This window comes from Phyllopteryx taeniolatus, chromosome 18 (genome assembly GCF_024500385.1).
Source record: "Phyllopteryx taeniolatus isolate TA_2022b chromosome 18, UOR_Ptae_1.2, whole genome shotgun sequence".
Classification (NCBI taxonomy): Eukaryota; Metazoa; Chordata; class Actinopteri; order Syngnathiformes; family Syngnathidae; genus Phyllopteryx; species Phyllopteryx taeniolatus.
This window is the reverse complement of record NC_084519.1, coordinates 12,069,943-12,090,754: the sequence shown is the minus strand read 5'-3', so window position 1 is coordinate 12,090,754 and position 20,812 is coordinate 12,069,943. Positions and strand designations below refer to the sequence as shown.

At 40.8% G+C, this 20,812-nt stretch overlaps 1 protein-coding gene across 2 annotated transcripts in view; it reads right to left on the bottom strand.

The window, feature by feature from the left end:
• LOC133468502 (glutamate receptor ionotropic, kainate 2-like) overlaps positions 1 to 14,963 on the bottom strand; it is an 84,363-nt gene extending 69,400 nt beyond the window's left edge. For both annotated transcript variants that reach the window (XM_061754494.1, XM_061754496.1), the window contains exon 1: positions 14,336 to 14,963. In XM_061754494.1, coding sequence (XP_061610478.1) covers positions 14,336 to 14,459 — 124 coding nt within the window. In that variant the 5' untranslated portion in view covers positions 14,460 to 14,963. The remainder of the gene's footprint in view (positions 1 to 14,335) is intronic.
• Positions 14,964 to 20,812: the final 5,849 nt, after the last annotated feature.

Below are 20,812 nucleotides of genomic sequence, written 5' to 3'. Positions count from 1 at the left end.
GCTAGTACAGATGATAAAGGGCTTACGGTGGCCGTATCTTGACCCTGGACCCGACGAAAGTTTCAAAAAATTTGAACAAATCAAAAGTTGACTAGAGAATGACTTCTGTTCAACCTTCTAGTTTCTACTGTCGTTGAGTTTTAGTCCAATTGCCTTGAAAGTTGTAACACTTTACATCAGTTCACCATTGCACCGCTAACCTCTTATCCAAATAGCCTTCCTCACACAAAAAACTAGATTTTGGCACTCGGAGGGCTGCAAAACCGCTGTCCAATGTGTCTTGATTTTGGGCATTCACTTACACAGTCTGAAAAATCTCACCTTCACACTGTGTCAACAAGTGATGGCCAAAGTGAGTAAGCTGTCAAGAAAAATTCCATCCCCTCACGCCAAAGAAAAATGATTTTGACGAGATTGAGGCAGAGGGGAAGATGAGTTTAGGAGGCATGAAGGAAAATTGACAATAAAGGGGAAAAAAAGTAATATAGACACAAAAGGGGACCGTGGAAGGCAGATTAAAGACACTCAATTAAAAGCTTGAATGGACGGTCCATTAGAGCTGAACAGACACCTATACACACATGCACACACACACACACACACACTTCTCTACACTTCTGCCTCAGCCTCAGGGCAGGAAATTGTGAGTTCCTTCTTGCTGTGATTATCAGGCCACCGAGCAGGCTGCACGCAATACCCGACAAACACAACTACAGGTGCAAGTCGATAAGCTTCACTTTGCTGCAAAGGTGTGTCCATTTCTCATTCTTCGCAACAACAAAAGGCCAATTGCGGCAATCTGCAGCAGCAAAGGCGAACAGAAATGAAAGAGTCACAGGCACTGATTTAATAGAGGGATATAACCCAGAGGCTAACGATTCCAAAAGGAAAAGGAAGATAAACGAAAACAGTGAAATTGGTGGAAAATTCAAGATTTTTGGAGCTCATGTGTCTCACATTGGTTATCACCCTTCTAAGTGGGAAATGTAGAGCCTTGTAAGTCTTTATAAAAAAAAGAAAAGAAAAAGGAAGACAAGCAGTCAAGGCAGCCGTTTGGAAGCTTAACCTCTTCATGTTTTCTTAGAATTCTGAAACAGATCACGCAAGATGGGGAAATCAAATCAAGTGCGTGTCTGACATAAGACTGCATGCGTGGTGATGGAAGGGCAGAATTAGCAAATTGAACAAAATCATTTGCCGGCAATAGCATCACACTTGGTTAAGATGAAATAGAAATAGATTTTAGAAAGTGTCACATTTGTTACTGAAATTCTCAGACTTTGGTCCTGCAGCCATGTACACCTTCACATCTAACTACATTTTCCGTATGCAGGAATTTTAGAATGTACATACAATTCACTCAGAAATTAAGTAAAATGTTGAAATCTTACAATTTCAATTGTTTTTTTGGAAAGAAGGGAGAATCTCTCCGCTGCTGTGACGTCTCCAACGAGAGGCAATCAATGTCATTTCTTAGGTATATTAATCACAAAGGAAGTGCAAATATTTAGTCCGCCGGCCAATTAGCACCATCACCGGCGTTGACAATGAACCATTGTCAAGCCATGTTTGTTTCCCCTTTTTCAAGCAGTCATCATACAAGTTTAATTACCACAGTGGAGCCAGTGTGGAGCTACAAGTCCCATTTGTCCTCTCTGTAAATCCCAGTTATGGAAACCGATGAATGGCGGGCGTTCTTCTCCAGTGGACTAAACTATCAGAAGCACTGACCTTCCTCAATTCTTATTTGTTCCATGAAATTGTACGTATTACTTTATACCCAACAGTGTATTCTATTCATTTTGTAGCGTTTCTCTTGGCTGCACTACATCCACTACGTGTATGTTAGATTATTTTTTTTTTGTCCAATGTGCTGCCGTGTCAATCTAATTTCTACCCAGGGTCTTCAGTGTCAGTAGTGCTGGCTGATCTAATTTACATTATATTAGCAATCGGACTGTTTCTTTAACTAATGCGTCCTCACAGGACCAGAGTGCTGGCTCTCAATGACGTTTGCATTTTTCTGTCCAAAACTTGTTACAGCCGACTTCAACTAGCAAAACATACACACAGCGAGCCATCCATTCTCTGTAGAATAATCCTTACTAGGGTCGCGAGTGTGCTGGAGCCTCTCCTATCCCAGCTGACTTTGGGCGAGAGGCGGGGTAAACACTGGTTTGGTTGCCAGCAAATCGAAGGGCACATATAGACAAACAACATTTCCATCAAAATACCCTCAAGTCCATGTTAATTGTCATTAATCCAATGGAAAATTTCCAAATTGATATATTTTAACAATTCTCCAGCTAAATTTACCAGAAACTATATGGAAATTTACTGGAAATGCTCTACCCTTTTGCAACCCTAGAATTGATGGTTCCTAAAATTGCGATGTGATAGTGATGGTATTAACAGGTGGATTAAGTCGGGTAAATCCCTACTAAATGGCACATGTACCACATGCAAGGTACCAGTGGTAATAATACATGTGACATCAAATTAGAAGAAATTCGCTGATCCGAATGTGTTTGGGGTTCTTCTGTACAACGATTATGATGTCTAGATCAGAAACCAAAGTTGCTGCAGCTCAGGGCAAACCCACAACATGGTTTTTAATCCAATCTCTCACGCTCGCGCGTTCCTCAACGTGTTCGCGTTCTCACAGATGGTAACCTGTGATAGATGCACACAAGCGGCGCCATCCGGGACTTGGCGCCGTTAACTCGCCGCGGCTGCCAGTGTTTTTTTTTCATTAATTCCTCTTAGCAATACAAACATTGATTTTTTTCTTCTTCCGATTCCTCACATCTCACAGTTGAGTGGAAGTGGAGACAGCCAAATGTGCCATGATTCAATATAAAGAAGCATGTGGGAGGATGATAAAATATAAACGCTGGATTTAGTGGATTTTGTCTCGCACTGTTTTTAAGGGTATTTCTTTTACTAAAAGTGGACCCTCCAAAGCAGAAGGCCCCAAACTTGGTAAAATTCTGAGTTCGCCAAAATGTTGAGAGGAAAACATACCCCTATAGTCAAACAAAAAGAAAGTTACTTGGTCCCCCGAATTCAGTGACAGTGCAGTTTATACAGAGCAGTGATTTAGGGGGGAGGGAAGGCATACAAATAGGCGACGTAAAAGGAGCTCTGCCATGGCAGAGGTCTTGAACTGAAACAAATCAGCAATGAGTTTGTGCTTGCCTCTCGACTGTTGCTCGAATTTAGAGGTGAACACTCGAGGTTCAATTGCACAATTTCCAGCACCTTGGATGGTCAGCTGTATCCATATACATGTATACATAACCTTGGTTTGAAATAGGAATCTGCAATTATTTGCTTTGCTCTTTAAACGTTTTTGTCAGGCACCCTATTGTGCATTTTTGTTGTATTTTTGTGACTCATATCACAGCAATGTGAAACTGCACCACAGCATACCAAACGATCCTTATTCTGTCCTGTCTGCTCCCACTGAACACATTCTCCTCTGGCTTCCTTTTTCGCTTTCAGCCCAGCATGACATCAAATTTCTCTCCTCATCTTCATCTTCCCCGGGTCGGACCGTGGCGCTGGACAGATCCACGTGTCCTCCATTTCCTTCCATGTGAGTGATCTGGGCTTTGACCTTCAGTCAGCGCCGAGCTGGATGGGCGAGGAAGCGAGAAATGCAAGCAGGGGCTCCTCTCGAGGGGCGCTCTCTCAGAACAATCGCATACATAACCCCTCACCCCACCATTATCCAGGGAAATGCTTGAGTCGCGACCACCTCGAGTGAAAGGTTAGGAAAAATGAACGTCTTTGGGGGTTGGTTTGATTGGATTAGACCGTTAAAACCAAGCCCACATGCCAATCGTGAATATAAACAATGTATAAAAATGTCCTTAGTGATGATTCCCATTTGGAAGTCTGTACCATGAAGCTGTCATCAATGCACCGTTTGAGGAAAGACCTTCAAAGACGGTAAACACATTTTAGAAATCCATCCAGATAATATCCGCCGCTTCAGGTCCATGTGTGCTGCTGCATGCTAATGTCAGCGCAATCTCCTCTTTGTTCTTGAAACCCACAGTAGATATTTTTAAACCGTGGAAATCATTTGCCAGCAGAGAGAAGATGGTTTCATATTTCTATAAGCTACGCCACGCAGGGCCAAGTGACACATGAATATTCTAAGCAGCTTTGTGCCTCTTTAAATGTATTTGCAGAGAATGTGCTGGCAGTGGGCCGGGGCCGCGGCCGGGGCGCCGGGTGTTATCTCTAATTCTTGCAATCCTAAACTCCGCCATGGTTATAATTCAGCCTGGCAGAAAGCACAAAAAAAAGCAGAGTTAATTAACTGCAACTACTGCCCTTCCATTTGCTTCTTCTTTCCTTTGCGTGTCCTCGGAACACCCTTAATTTCACACAGAGGCCAGGGGATGCCCCCCCCCCCCCCTCCTTTTCAACTGCATGTTACCGACTCAGCTGGACATGACTCTGCTCGCTATTGATGCGTTTCCACTGACAAAACCACATTGCATTTTTCCAGACATGCTCAGCCGGTGATCATACTGTTAAGGCAAGAAATGACATAAATAAAAATACCCAGCGAGCATGTCGTTTCGTTTGCCGTTGCCACATTCCCATTAGTGGTCCCTGATGCACGTTCAGACGGTTACTGAACGGGACAAACAGTCAAAAACTGAAATTCTAAATGAGAACACTCACAAGGACCAGATACGCAGACTGAAATAACCAGCCTACCTGATTAAATATTGCTCTTAACTAGGTCACGCCCCTTAAAGACACACATACAACAAACCACTATGACAGTACATAAAGCAATTATTATAAAAACTGTTTATTATTATGTTGTTATACAATATAGTGCTATTTTATTAAATCCAAAACATAAAAAATTGTGATGTTTTGTGGGTGACTGGAATTTCAATTCATTCCAATGAAAAAATTTATTTGATATGTGAGTAAATTGAGTTACAATCTTGGTCATGGAAACGAATTTAACTTGTAAGTCAAGGTACTACTGTAATATATGTCATACCTGGTCTGCCCGGGTTCTTACCTTAAAGGTAGAATTTGCAGTTAAAAAAAAATAAATTCATAATATTGTCATTCATGTTAAAACTGTATGACTTGACAATACAATTTTATCAAAATGAACTTGCCTTTTTTTTATGCCTCTAATTTAATTTGAATTATTATTTTCCAACTGGTCATGGCGCGACAAGAATAGCCAATCAGAGACTTTAGCGACAGAAGGTGTAAGCAAACAGATGTCAATCAGATGTCAATCATTTGCCCACGCACATTGCCGCTCACGGAGCCTGGTGGGGAGACACTGCAGACTCTCGCAATGGAGATATCATCGTTTCTTGGAATTAGAAGGAATTGGACAGTTCTCGAAACAAATCAAGGGTAAACATACTGAATATAATGGTGGTGTCCTATTTGCCGATGGCTGCATATAGTTGTGCTTGGAAAACCATCGTTCTCTCCTTGCCTCTCTTATGTTTTCAATTGATTGCACATTTCAAAAAAACAAAAACCTGGTAACATTTTCTGTTTGGCAATATTCCGGCATAAATAAATCATGCTAGCAATGTAGCTATGATGCAGACGCATTAGTGAGGTGTGGTTTCTTTGAAGCTGCATTCAAATCTTGCTAGCAGTTAACTGGATACTTCACCTTTAATGGCAAGAAATGGCAAAAAAAAACTAAACCAAAAAAAAAACATGCTGGCAAGCTATAACCCCAAAGTCCATTTTATCTTGCCAACATGCATGTTTTTGGAATGTGGGAGAAAGCTGGAAAACTTGAACCCTGAACTTCAGATGGCCACGGTGCTGTTGCCCCCCAGGTCCAAAACTTGATATTTTCTTCAGTCACAGATAGGAACACAGTGCATAACATTGTCAAAATGCTAAAAATAAAAAGTACATTGCATAAAATCCCCCATGAAGTGCATGCACCTACTATTATGCTATTATTTAACACTGACACAATTGGAGCAGCACACACAGTATGCCTCTGGACCTCACTTCTGGTCTGGCTATCGTTCTGTATGCTAACATTAGTTTACCCTGGTTGCTGTGCCTCAGCTCTGGAAACTGCAGTATTACACTCCACAGTCTCCACTTCTCTGCATGGTTCCCTTTATTTATTTTTGCTGCCCTCTTGAATAAAACTTTCCTCCCTATAAGAGTCAACATGAGGACACATGCCATCCCCTCGTTCTCCTCGTTGTTTGTAGCCTCTCACCTTCTGATTGAGGAGTTTAACGTGGCACTGTTTTGAAGGTTTACCGCTGTACTATTTCGCCCCAAACCGAGGCAAAGCGAAAAGGCCATTTTTATATAGTGCGTCACTTCACTTTATTGATGGCAACCACAATGATGCATATTGACTGTCTCACCAGGCCCCGCCTTTTAAAGGTACATGCACGCTCACAGACATGCGCTTTATTTTTTTTTTTGTTCAAATACGTTAACAGTGGGGTTTAATTAATTTACATGTGTTTAAAGCACGTGGAAGGGGTAAAACAGCAAAAAAAAAAATTGTACGTGGTTTCTCTGTGTTTTGGAATTAACAGAGGTTCACTGTATTTTGAAGTGCAAAAGCGACTGCTCCAAACCAAGGTCAGCATAACCAAGCCAGTACTTTGCAGTGGAAAGCCTGCATTTGTCAGAAGCAGTTTGTGTTGTACAAACTGATTTAATTTCAGAGTTTTTGGTTTAATACAGTAATTCCCACACAAGGTGGCACGCTGAAAACATAAACATAGGCAGGGAATCGGCAAGCGAAATGTGCTTGGACTAGTGTTTGAAGATGATGCTATCAGTCTGCCTCCAGGCCCTGCACCTCTTTTGGTCGCTGGAATAAAAAGAAAGTCATCTCATCTCAGTGTTGACTTTCTGTCTTTTTCTTATCTTCCAGAGGCATTTTATGAATAACAAGTTTGCATGACTCTAAGTGAAATTAGATCACATCTTCCACTGTGACTCATTTGCTTATGTGAATGAATAAATGAGCTCTTTTCTTTTTTTTTGCCTACCAGTAAGATGCCGCATGGCGCCACTCCTTGCTGCATTTCCACCTCATTTCACTCTTACGAGCCCATAATAAGCGAACGGTTGTGACGGCGCTTCCTAATTTCCATTCTTTCAGCGTTATTCAAAGTGGACATTTTCCAGTGTCTTCCTCTTGGGTGGGAAGCGGAAAGGAAATGGCTAAATATTTACTTGAGCGGCTCAGAGACGTCCTTGCCGTAGCCATGACTACAACATCCCATTTAGTGCCCTCCGTAGGCACCAGTGAGCAGGATATAAAGGCACAAGTGTGTTTTATTGCATCGTGTAAAAAGCTGCAGCAGTTCCTGTAAAAATGCATGTATCTTCAGCTGATGACTATAAAAGATCGTCAAGCATTTTGTGCTACAAGGTGAGGCCACCGCAACAAAAACCAACACAAAAGGCCACTGCTTTGTTTCATGTTAACAACACGCACGCGTGCGTTTGTAAGGACGACCGTCTGACAGGAGAACAATACTACAGGCACCACGTGGGGGTCGCCTGTCTTGGCAGAACACAAGTGGGCACCGGAAGGAAACAGACAGCCCCAGGGGAGCTGACCTCCTCAATTCGGACGCCTTTCTGCAGGAGCAGCTGGGATTATCTGCTGACTCAGCATATCCCGCAGGACAGGAGATGCACTGGAAAAGCACCAATGATGCTCTCGTGACTCTTGCTACATTTTCCTTATGTGATGACCCCAACCCGTAGCTGTCATCTATTCTAGTCTGTAGGAAAGACAGCACTGTATGCAAACTAAAAAAAAAAAACGCATCATATTGTTTTTGTCCTTAACCGTTTAGCAGACCCCGCACCATATTTGTACAGCTGTCACTATTGAATCTTTTCAGAAGCGATTCTCCTATTGGTTATTGATCAAATAATTGATTTTATGTTGTAATCTTTTTTTTTTCTACTAACATACATTTTATTTATGAGGGACGGACTTCAATCCTTGAAATACATATGTTGCTACAGAGTGGATGTAAATGTGTACAGAATTTGAGACAGCAAACTGCTAAATGCTAAACGGTAAGCAAGCGTGATTAGCATTAGCACGCTAGTGATTACCATTTTAGGTCAAAAATCGCTAACTACCATTCGGCTCACTAATACGTATCATGTTACAGTATATGTACATTACACATCTAACAGTATCTTAAAAAAAACACACTTAAAGACGCTCCTTTGGCGTTTTTGGCAAAGTTTATCATTGGCCCAACGCTGTGTCCGTCTGCAATAAATGTCCTTGTGAAACCTGGGTTACGGTGGCGCAAACATGTTCTAAGAAGAACAAGACCTTGGGGGGTCTTGGCGGAGCTTCAAGGCAGAAAATTTTGTGTCGACCTAGTTTTGAAGTCGACTTAGCTGATTTATTTAGTTTTTTTTTTCCCCCAGCCCTACATATTTCAGTCATTCAGGCAAGGTAAGGCCCGCAATCCACATAAGGCCCGTTCATAATCTCTGGCCAGCCCTGGGAAGTTGTTAAAAATAAGTGGTGCTTTTATTTTGTTGAGCATGGGTGTGGGCATTACAAGCAAGCAAGAGCAGTGTTGCCTTGAGATACGAGTTCAGTTTGTTCCGTGAAGTTAAGATATTTGTATCTCAAATCATCTTTACCCATTGAAATGAATGGCAATTACATTAATCTGTTCCAGCCTTCCAACAAAAATGTTTGCAATGTTTTTTTTAAATGAGAAACATAGCATTCTATAATATTTTATCGGGTTGCAACTAATGATTATTTTAATTGGATTAATCTATCGATTATTTTATCAATTAATCCATTATCAATTTAGTTGATTCATGTGAGAATGGATTAGTTGTCGTTTAATCAATTCATTGTTGCACATTTTTCTTACACAGGGCCATGGCGACATCATGTAGCATCTTGGTGCCAAGGAAATACAGTATGTTGAAGGGACACAGCTCGAATTGAATGAAGCTTTTTGTTGGGGAGGAGCAAAGTTTAGCCTTGGAAGGGGAAGAAGTAACAAGAGAGTTTCATGTACATGCCCAGTTTAGGTGCATTTCTTTTCCAAATCAAATCATCTGTGAGACATTTACTTTTAAGGGTAATGTTGTAAATTGAGGTTTAAATGATAATAAATTGTTTTGGAATCATAGCTTGTCGTGTATTATTGGTTTAAACTATTTATATCGGCAATTATAAACATTTTGAGAGGGACATCAACTATGTGTGTGTTTGTCACTAGTGGCGGGGATTACTGTAAAATATTAAGGTGTACAGTATATGTAATTTTGTACTACTTATAATTTTGTTGAAAATCTTAATTTCCAAATTATCACAACATATGGAGTACTATATCTACACAAGTATTTATTAAAACAACACAATTTCTTGATTTTTATAGAGGCATTAAATTCATGTAGAACACAATTGAGGTCAGCATGGTGTGGCTCACGACAACCGTTAGTTTCTCACATGTTCCCTTTGGAAAATTAATTGCCCACCCCTTCCCTAAGTGGTTGTTAAAAAAAAAAACACTAGTGTCTCAATTCAGTGTGTTTTGGGTTTTTGTTTTTTTTTGTAATCCAAAATGTTGTTCAGAAATGACTCATGGCAGTATTAGCAGGGGGAAATGCGTGTAATTGGAAATCCTCAGAGCCGTATCGAGAGTTGATTATTATCCATTTTCTATAGTGATTATTTTGTTCAAGGTCACAATGTGGATCTAGCCTTGCTCCAGCCTTTTTTGTAACATGTATTCCAAAATAGGGCAACAAGGGGTGTTAAGAAGAATGCGAAAAGAGAAGAACAATATACAACAGAATATTGCAAGCGGACTCAGATTCAACGCCGTAAGACGCAAACATCAATTGTTGGCAACGGGAGATTGTTTTGTTTGTCTTTATGTTTGCTAACATATTTAAGAGTTGTTAATTTCGTTGTACACTTGGGTGACAGTTAAAGTAAAACTGAAAACGAAGACAATGATGTGAATCACCTTTGCCTTACCCCATTTAAATTACTGACTGAGGATTTTATTTATTTTTTTTGTTTTTACTATAAAAATGGTTACCTTATATTTACACATGTATGACAGTTCCAATGTTGTTGTTTTTTTCTTTCCTTAGAAATGGGAAAACATTTTTAGGAATCCAAACAAACTTGAAGTTGGCCACCACCCTGTGATGATTTGTGTTCAACTTTGAAGTGTAATAATATGATGATGATATGATAATAATTGCTATTATCATCATAATCACATACAGTGGTGCCTTCAGATACACATTTATTTTGATCAGTGACTACGCTCAAAACTCAAAACATTTGTATTTAAAATCATTCATCTCCATTGAAATGAATGAAAATGCAATTTCAGCCTCACCCCAGAGAAACACCTTTTTTTTGTAATGCATTTTTTATTAAGGAAAATAGCACTCTATAATATTGTACTTTATAAAAACATAAAATGATAACATAAATAAATAGAATGCAGAGAATTAAAAAGTTCACACAACATGCGAATATATATATATATGTAAGTGACCCAGTAAGCTGCAGTAATTATATAATTATATGAAGTCATCGTTTTTCACAGAGGATAAAGAATACATGCCTGTGAGTATTGTTGTATTGACTGTCTACATGTGCTGCTGGACCGTTTGTGTTCAAATATCCGTTGCTTAAAGTGTTAGAACACAGCCGTAAAGATGCTAGCCTGTCAGTGGCGCTTCCCATTATGTCTTAGCATTTAAGGTGGCTGACTTAAAAGCAAGGTAACATGGCTGTTATAAAAATACACAATGTGTAATAATCGCTTAAAGACAATGTGTAATAATACTCGTTGTTTTATGTTTAGTTTGACAGTCAACTTCAACTCGGAGTGGCATTTAACAGGTTGAAGTCTTTTTCTGATGAATTGTTCACTATCTGTTAAAGCTGATGCTTGTTGTGAAGTGAGCTGAGTTGAGTTCACTGCCAACACTCGCATCCCAAATTTCTGCTTGCAAATCAAGAAAAAAATCGGCCCAACCATTGCAATGATTTGAAAAAAGTTACAAAAGAGCATGTCTTCCAAATGTCCCATCTCAGCATTTCAGTGAGTCCATTAAAAACAGTTAAAACTGCAAGATTTGAATGGAGCGACCAAACTCAGCAAATAAGAATGTTCTACAGCAGCTTTATTGCCCCGCTGCCAGGAAGCAAAGTCTCTGTCCAGGGTGCTGGGAAAAAAAAAGCGTCTCACAGGCGTCAGACTGACATTTTTTAGCAGGTTTTACGGTCTGGCACCAGAAGAGGGCCGTGGAGGGAAACGATTATCAGATTTATCCTGCAGCAAAATGTCTTGGTGACACGAATCACCTCTTATCTGCCGTGAATATTGACTCTGATGCCTGTCTGATGCAGCCTGCACACGGCCCACATGCAACTCATCAAAATGCAGAGGGCGACAAAAGCCAGAGTAGATCTTATCTGTTGTAATTACACACACCGGTCACACCATTAGGTACACCTGGACATGCTAATAAACCCATTTCACTTCAAGAACTGCATTGTACTCTATTGCCTTTAAAAATATAATAATGCTCAGCTTTGATTGACACGGTCAGAGACTAAGAAATTGTGATATACAAAAAATGTATATATATATATATATATATATATATATTCGTCTTTTACATGTTTTTCCTGCAAAATATGGCTGATGATCATGGACAAAAAAACAATGTTGTCAGCATTTTTAATCACAAACACAACACATGCAGAGCAGGTATCTGTAAAGCTGACATTGAGCTCCGAAAAGCTAAACGGAAAAAACTGTGGACTTGGAATAAAATCTGGAATTGAGAGTGCGCCCTCCTGGAGGGAGAAGGAATGTGTTAGAAGACATAGTGTAATGTCAAATATTGAAATGCATAATACATGTTGCATTGTTGAACATACAGTATAAGTGTATAGATGTTATAGTTAGTAGCAGCTTTAAAATATTATTATGAAAAAAGTGCATTTGAAGAAATAAATGCTTTCACTCAACTGCTCTGCAGGTAACTAAATAAACACCCCTAATCAATACATGAAGAAAACCGGCATGTCATGTTTTTAATTGGACTGCAGTGATATGGTGATTTATCCATTTTCTATACCGCTTGTCCTCATTAAGGTTGCAGTTAAGCTGCCGCCCGCAGCCTATCCCTGCTGACTTTGAGTGAGAGGCGGGGCATACCCCTGTACTAGTCGTCATCCAATCGCAGAGCACGTACAGACAAAACCACCCCACAAACCGACAGAGAATTTAGAGGTTTCAATTAACGTGCGTGTTTTTGGAAAGTGGTGAGAACCCACGCAAGCGCAGGAGGACATGGAAATTCCACAGAGGAAGGCCCAAGCGGAGATTTAATGATGGGCTCATCTCAATTTACTCACAAATGGACTTACTGAGTGAGAAATCTGGGCCTGTTTAATTGAAAACAAAGCTATCACAGTACGGTATGAAGGGCAACAGGTGGATGCCAAGGTTAATTGTCTTCTGCATCTCGAGGAAGAACACTTAATTGTTCTGCCTGTCACTATATGCTGCTGGCACAGATAGAGGAACAAAGAACACACTTTATGTAGTTAGTAAATAATCAGTTCAATTAAATTAAATTAAACTCAGCCACCAAGCTTCCCATACTGTAATATTGAATAGTAAACTTTATAATACGTGTTGATTTGTAATATTTCATGTTACACAATTTCATCACGGGATAATTTCACAAGTATCATTATCAATTTATGAATAAAATCTAAACATTTGATACGGTATATGGAGATATTTCACATGCTTTTTGATTGGTTACCAAAGATACGAGCAATTATTACATCTTTGTAAAGGCAGAATGTGTGGCCTAACTTGGATCTCATTAAAATGTGCTTGCTGCCAAAGATAATCAGAAATTTATAGAAACTTTCTCATAGATGTTCCCGTAGCGGCAGGGAATTACGGCGCAGCAGACATCCCGGCCTCTGTCCTCGCAGGACGTGCAATACTTGGAAGTCGCTCATCAGGCCGAGGGTGCACTAGGGAGACAAACACAGCTCGTTGTCATAGCGGCGGCTGGTGCAGACGTCGCCTGACTTTCAAATAGGACCCCCAGGGTGAGGGGGGATCGCAAGGACGTGTTGTCAACGCTCGCCGACACCGACTGTCACCCTTGTCACTCTTTAAAAGCGCTCCTTCCACCAAATAGAGTGCGCTACCAAGAAGCAAATTGCAAATGCTGATGCTGTGAGACTAGACAGCACAACTGCTGATCTGCATTAAAAATAGAACTCTTCCATACAGATGTACCATGTGATTACTTTTGAGTGTGGCACTTTTACAACACCTTCCAATTTAGCCAATTAGCTCGAAAGGGATTTCGATGCCAATAACATTAAGTAGTAGAGTGGGGTTAAGGGGGGGTAGTGTGTGCCAAGCCCATTGATTGTGTAGATGCGCACCTGGGATTCTTGTTTACACACAAACATTTACTGCAGAGGACGTGTTGGCATGTCAGAGTGAAGAAATGACCACTTAGTGTGTGACAAAATACGCCAGTGATGTCTTTGTTGGCTCCTGTGCGGCTTTTTTTCTTAATATTTTAAATCGTAATATATGATGATTCTTTTTTTTTTTTTCCCAAAGGTCCATCCATTTTCTATACGCCTTGTCGTTATTAGGCTCAGGTTTGAGTTGGAGCTTATCCCAGCTGACTTTGCTGAGAGGCAGGGCACACCATGCACTGGTCACTGGTCAATTGCAGGCCACATACAAACAACCGTTCACACTCACATTCACACCTGTGCACAATTTAGTGTCTTCAGTTAACCAAAATTGCATGTTTTGGGAAAGTGGGAGGAAAGCCAGAGAACCCGGAGGAAAACCCACGTAAGCACGGGAAGAACATGCGAAAAAGACTCGAACCCAGTACCTCAGAAATGTGAGGCAGACATGCAAACCACTAACCATTATTCCATTAAAACATGTTTGCTGTTCGAAACATTCCATATATATATATATATATATATATATATATATATATATATATATATATATATATATATATATGTATTAGTACTGTATAAGAGTATTGCAATAGAAAGTAAAGGAGCAGCAACAGGGCTTTGCCAACTCTGAGTGTGGGGAAATTGGAGTCCCAACAAATCCGTTTTTTGATTTTCCCCCCCTCAATGTCATTTCAATGTGGACCACCCACCACACGCACATTGTGTTTACAAAGCAAGTGTAAAAAAAAAAAAAGAGAAAAAGAAATGCAATCTTACCGAATCTTAGAACGTGCGGCATCCCGCGAGAGTGACCGAGAAAGAGCAGCAGAAGCGGAATGAGGCTGAGCTTGGACCTGACAACGACACTGCTTATCATCAGCGGACGGGAGGTAATCTTCATGTTGTTTGCGAAAAAAACAAACAAGCAAAAAAAAAAAACAAAAAAAAAAACCAAATGCACCGTGGTCTTTAATCCCGCCGGCGCGTGGGTTCGAGCTGCCTTCCTTCCGATTTACGTCGCGGTGTTATTATTATTATTCTTTTTTCTTCTTCTCTTTTTCTGTAGAAGATCACGGCATGGTCACTCGCGCTCTCCCAAAATCCATTAGCAGTCCCGGCATGGTCCTCGTCTTGTTCACTGCACCAACGCGCGACAATCCTTCGGGTCGAGGGACGACAGGACATCCATGTCGAGGGGGGGCGGTGGTGGGGGGTGGGTTGGTGGTGCTGTGCGTGAGCGTTAGTGGGAGAAGGGAGCCCGAGCACGGGCTTGCAGAGGTGAGGAGATGCGGGAGCGGGGATGGCGAGCGCCAAGCAGAGGACACGGCGGCGATGTGCAGCCCCCCCTCTCCTCCGATGAGGCAGGCACTGTGGGTTGCATGCGCTGCCGTTCTACTGCACTGCTGCGCAGCCTGTGACGTGGTGCCAAGGTTAGTGGAGGGGGGGAGAGAGAAAGAGAGAGAGAGAGAGAGAGAGAGAGAGAGAGAGAGAGAGAGAGAGGGTGGATGACGAGCGATGGGGTGCTGGGAAATGCATGATCATCTTTGAGCGACCTTTGGAATAATTAGAAATGGACTGCCTATCCCAAAAGTTCGGAAGTTCAGGGTTCGAATCTCAACTCGGGCCTTCCTGTCTTTTCTCGCATGGGCACGACTGTTCGTGTACCCGACACTGCTCACCTGCCACTCTCAGGAGAACATGTGCGAGCAGTGATCCCAAAGTGTGTCACACGAAAAATTCACCGAATTAAAAATGTGTAGTTCAATATGTGAATAGTGTTACAGTGACACATATATATATATATATATATATATATATATATATATATATATATATTTATTTATTTATTTTTTTTAATTATTTTTTTTTCAATCCAGTACAATACATTTGTTCAGCACAGTTCAGTTGTATTTAACTTAGTAAAACACAGTTGCATTGAAATTTTTTTAAAACAGTTTGTTGACAACCCTGTGATTAGGTAATTTTTTCATTTACAGTACCTTATGTTTTAAGTAATCATTAAGTCCAGTTTTTTCCCCCCCATACATTTAATTTTTATTTATACGGTGTTAGAGTGGCGGCACGGTGGCCGACTGGTTAGAGCGTCAGCCTCACAGTTCTGTGGTGCGGGGTTCAATCCCCTTCCCCGCCTGTGTGGAGTTTGCATGTTCTCCCCGTGCCTGCGTGGGTTTTCTCCGGGTACTCCGGTTTCCTCCCACATCCCAAAAACATGCATAAATTGGAGACTCTAAATTGCCCGTAGGCATGACTGTGTGTGCGAATGGTTGTTTGTTCCTATGTGCCCTGTGATTGGCTGGCAACCAGTTCAGGGTGTACCCCGCCTCCTGCCCGATGACAGCTGGGATAGGCTCCAGCACGCCCGCGACCCTAGTGAGGAGAAGCGGCTCAGAAAATGGATGGATGGACGGTGTTAGAGTTAACTGTGTATAATTTCACAGCATCTTACAATAATATTACATATGCTTTTTAGGAATAAAGCATCTACCTCGTTTTTAACACTTAATTAAAAAATTTTTTAATGTACATCTGATTAAAAAAATTAAATAAAATAAAAAAGAAGTAATAAACTTACCTGTCAAGCAGAAATTTCTGCTAATTCCGCTTTGGTTTTGTCTCGGTATCTGTCCAATTCCTTCTTTTTGTTGCTAATATTCTGACATCGTTTTAGCAAAGCTACTGAAGCCCAGGGTAACAGGTCAGCGCGAGGCCACGGGGAGGTGCCCACTCGAAGCGTGCCCGCCATTGGCTTGCCCGTGAATGCACAAGAATGATTGACATCTTGTCAGTTACACATTCTGTCTCTGATTGGTTGTTTTTCCGTGGGTGCGGTGGTTCCTTAAAAAACAATTTAGAGTTACAAGAAGGGGCTTGTTTTTTTTTGTTTGTTTTCTCCTCACTAGGGTCGCGGGCATGCTGGAGCCTATCCCAGCTGTCATCGGGCAGGAGGCGGGGTACACCCTGAACTGGCTGCCAGCCAATCGCAGGGCACATACAAACAAACAACCATTCGCACTCACAGTTACAGTTACGGGTGATTTAGAGTCTCCAATTCATGCATGTTTTTGGGATGTGGGAGGAAACCAGAGTGCCCGGAGAAAACCCACGCAGGCACGGGAAGAACATGTAAACTCCACACAGGCGGGGATTGAACCCGGGTCTTCAGAACTGTGAGGCTGACACTCTAACCAGTCGGCCACCGTGCCGCCACAAGAAAACCATGAAGAGTATATAGATTCAAGATATCTACACAACTGAATAAAATAAGGATTTGTAACGAACTCAGTGTTACTTTCGTTACTTAAATTACACAGTTCCATTGAAAAACTGAATGAAGTTAAAAAAAAATTAATAAAAATTCCTATTTAATGTTAACATAAATTGTACATACTGTAGTATGTGGGGTGGCATTTGACATCGGTGAGCTGGAGGAAGGTTGCGAAGCTATGGTGAGTCTGCGTGTGAGTGTCACGACGTGAACTGTGGTCAACAGCAGCTTTGAGTGTCCCAACTTTGTTTAAGGTAATTGTTCTCCTGATGTTAAGTAAACACCTAAAATGTGCATCGGCGACTGTGACTCTCCTTTCCCACAAGCGAGGGCATTGCAGTCAGTAAACTTTAAAAACCATAATTATAATAAAATGGAGAAAATATCTGCAAAGTAGCTGGGCCATGCCAGGTTAATGATATAGAGCACTAATATAAAAAATCTACTTTTCCCAGTTGTAAGCTTAATATTTTAACATAGATGATTTTTATGAGTATTATTAGTTAACACAACTTAGCATATTAGTACCATGGAATTTGAACCCAAAATTTTTTTAGGATACGAATTTGCTGTATAATAAGAAAGAAAATCCAAATTTAGCATTGTAATTATGAAGGCTCGTCTCTCATTTTGAGTGCACAAAGATGACTAAATGTGTCAATAAGGACATCATGTTGACGCCCACTCTCATTTTTTCCCCAGAAAGGATGCATGACCGCAAAATAAGCATTTTTAGTAGTAGCGATGCTGGTGGTGCATATGGAAATGAGATTCCCTCGCAATGGGATCACAAATGTGCCGTGAACATTGACTTTGAGCGAGTGTCACTTTGCGTGGGTCCGCACGGCGGCCATCTGCAGCGTCAGAAAATCAAAAGAGAATGGAAGCCATCGTGTCGCCATCTGGGCCATTTGCATAATTACGGAGAAGTTGAGGATTTAGGCACAAGTCGGCGGAGCCTCACAAAGCATGAAAGGAATGCTCATTGCGCGCAGGCACAAAACCCTCTTAAAAGCCACAGCAGCCTCTAGTCCAGGGGTCACCAACCTTTTTGAAACCAAGAGCAACTTTTTCGATACTGATCAATGTGAAGGGCTACAAGTTTGAGACACATTTCTGAAATAACAACTTTGCTCAAATTGACTTTAACTCATTCACTGCCAGTCGTTCCCCATATTGCCGGCCATTTTAGAGCATTTTGACTGATCTTTCAAGACCCACAGAATATTGTTCTGTACCAAAAAAAGAGTAGACTATTTTTCACCAGATAAAAAAGGTGGTTTATAGCTTTTTACATTCCTTACGAATCAGCAGTAGAACATGAGTTGATTTCACCAAAATGCTTTTGTGACTACTCAAGATATAAAACAACAATAACTAAATTGAGAAAGGGCTATTGGTGGCAAAATAATGATTTACTCGCCGTGAGCGACACTGACTCAACGCATGGCTCAAGTTGAACGTCAGTGGTTTTCCATGGCATTCGTCATTCACGCCGTGAACTGGGTCATCTTTTCATGATCGCGACACACATCTGGTATTCTGTTCGAGTGTACGGGTACTTTCAACGTGCTGGCATTTCTCTCCCCCATAATCAACGTGACAAGCTGAGATTCAACGCCTAATCTTTATCTTCTATTAAAAAGCTGTGCTAAAGCGACACAACGCCGCCATCTCCAGGGATCTTGAAGTCATTACAGTAGTTTACAAAACTGAATTTCACAGACAAGCTGGGCAAGGCTCTCATCCACGTTTACCCGTTGAAAAAAATGTACTTGATGAATATATTCGTCTGTGGCAGTACACAGTTGGATTCCAGTTGACTAATAAAAACGTCCACAGTAGGGAATGAAAAAAGTCAAGTCATTGATCATGTCAATGATTTCTCGCAATAATTATCAACAATGATTTAACATGGTAGTACACAGATAAATATCAATATGAAACACTTTTTTTAAAGTATAAATATCTGCAATGTCCCTTCACTGGTGACTATTTCTAAAACAGGCCCACGGGCACCATGTTGTCATGTAAAGGTAAAATGTTTAAAAAAATAATAATAATAATAATACAACAAAACAAAAAAAACAGGCATGCTTTTTACAGTAAATACAGCTTTTGTTGTGGATCTGATCAGATTGTGCAGTGGTACCTAATGTTGTGGCCAGTTCGAGTACATTAGTTAACAGCCGGACCAAATTCTTGATTATCCTTGAGCGAATCTCAACACCAGGCTTTCAGATTGTCTCGTCGAGAAAACAGATGGCACCGGAGATGGTTTATGAATACACAGATTCCACCGGCTTTGCATCTCCCGGAGTTGGCTCGCGCCAGAGTGGATCCACTTAGCCCAAATAGGAAGGATGAAGGCAACGTCTCAGTGAAACTTAGCGCGCAATACTCGCATATTTCACAAAAGCGCCTCGCATACTGGAGACTCGCAGCTTTCTGCTCAGCTAGCTCGAGCGTAAGGATGATAGATGAGAGCCAAAGTGGTGTGTACTCAGGTGGGTACGGCATAATGCGCTCAAATTTCTCAGCTCGTTATTCCACAGTCGTTATATGGAAGCTTAGTTCAACTAGTGTGGTCAGTGTAGGAGTAACTCAAGCTATATAGGACAACTCTCACTCAGTGCCTACCAAGAGGCACAGTGGAAACAATTATTTTCCATAGGAAACAGTAGAAATACTGTTTACAGTCGATGGACTATAACAGGCAAACTGTACAATGTGCTAATTAACTGTACAGGTATTGTTTTCAACATGCTTAACTTTCAAACAAGTGTAAACAATTGTTAAAGATTTTTAAAACACCCTTCACTTCCATGGCAAAGGTGAGCCCGAATTTCTTTCTTTCTTTTTTACAGTATCATATAAGTGTAAAAAGAAGAAACTTTGATACCAAGTGACTATGGTCACTGCACAAAAGTAATTCACAAAAAAAACAAAAAAGAAGTTTGACATACACATCTTTTGCTTATTGTGACTTAAGAAGAATATTATTTTCTCCAAAATGTGGTTGAATTCTGAAGTGGACAGTCTCAGGCCCATTTGAATTTAGAGGTTCAACTGTATGTGTTTTATAGTTAATACAGAGTGGTTACAAAATTAGTCTATGGATGAACATATTTGAGAATTCATATACCCCTGAACCCCTGCGACATTGCACTTTGCCTCATGGTCCTAATCGCCCACTTTTGTTATTATATGGTTTGCTTGAACATTTTGGTGATTTAATATATGTTCAATTCTCTTTTTCAATGTGTCAGTTTCACAGTAAACCTTTATTGGGAGTGACAAATATACAGCTTGTAGCAAGCAAGCTTTGCCTCTTTTACGGAGAAGAGAAATCATTAACATAATTAGTGTCTTGAATATAATGAATATTAATATATAAATCAAGGTGATTTGAACAAATTTGTTATTTCTGAAGCGTCTACTAAACTAGTAGCCCTTTACATGAATCATTATCCAAGAAGTAGCTCTCAGTTTCATAAAGGTTGACCCCTGGTGTATACATACATCATTTAATTGTTTGCAAATGCTTGTGCGCCATAAATGCTGCTTAGCAACAAGTGGCCGCGCAAACATAAGGAATATGAATCCTGGTGTTTATTTTTTATTTTTTATATTATACTCATTATAGTCCCTCAAGATGAAATTCAACTCACACTCCAATGCATACAGGGCCAGCCTCCAGCCTGCACTTCCGGAGCGGAGCATGGGAGCTTTCCCTAATGAAACACGAACCACGTGAGGGTCGGAGCGGACCAGTGCTCGGCACTGGTTCTTTTTTTACCTCAGTTAACAGTCTTCCTATCTGCGTTTCAAACCAGAAATTAAATAACAAAATAAGTTGCAAAAAAAAGCAGGAGATGGCTTACATGTGAATTCATTTTTCTATTGGTCACAGCAAGCTGTCCAGGCCCTGAGGTAGAAAAGCATGCTCCCTCCACCACCTCCAACTT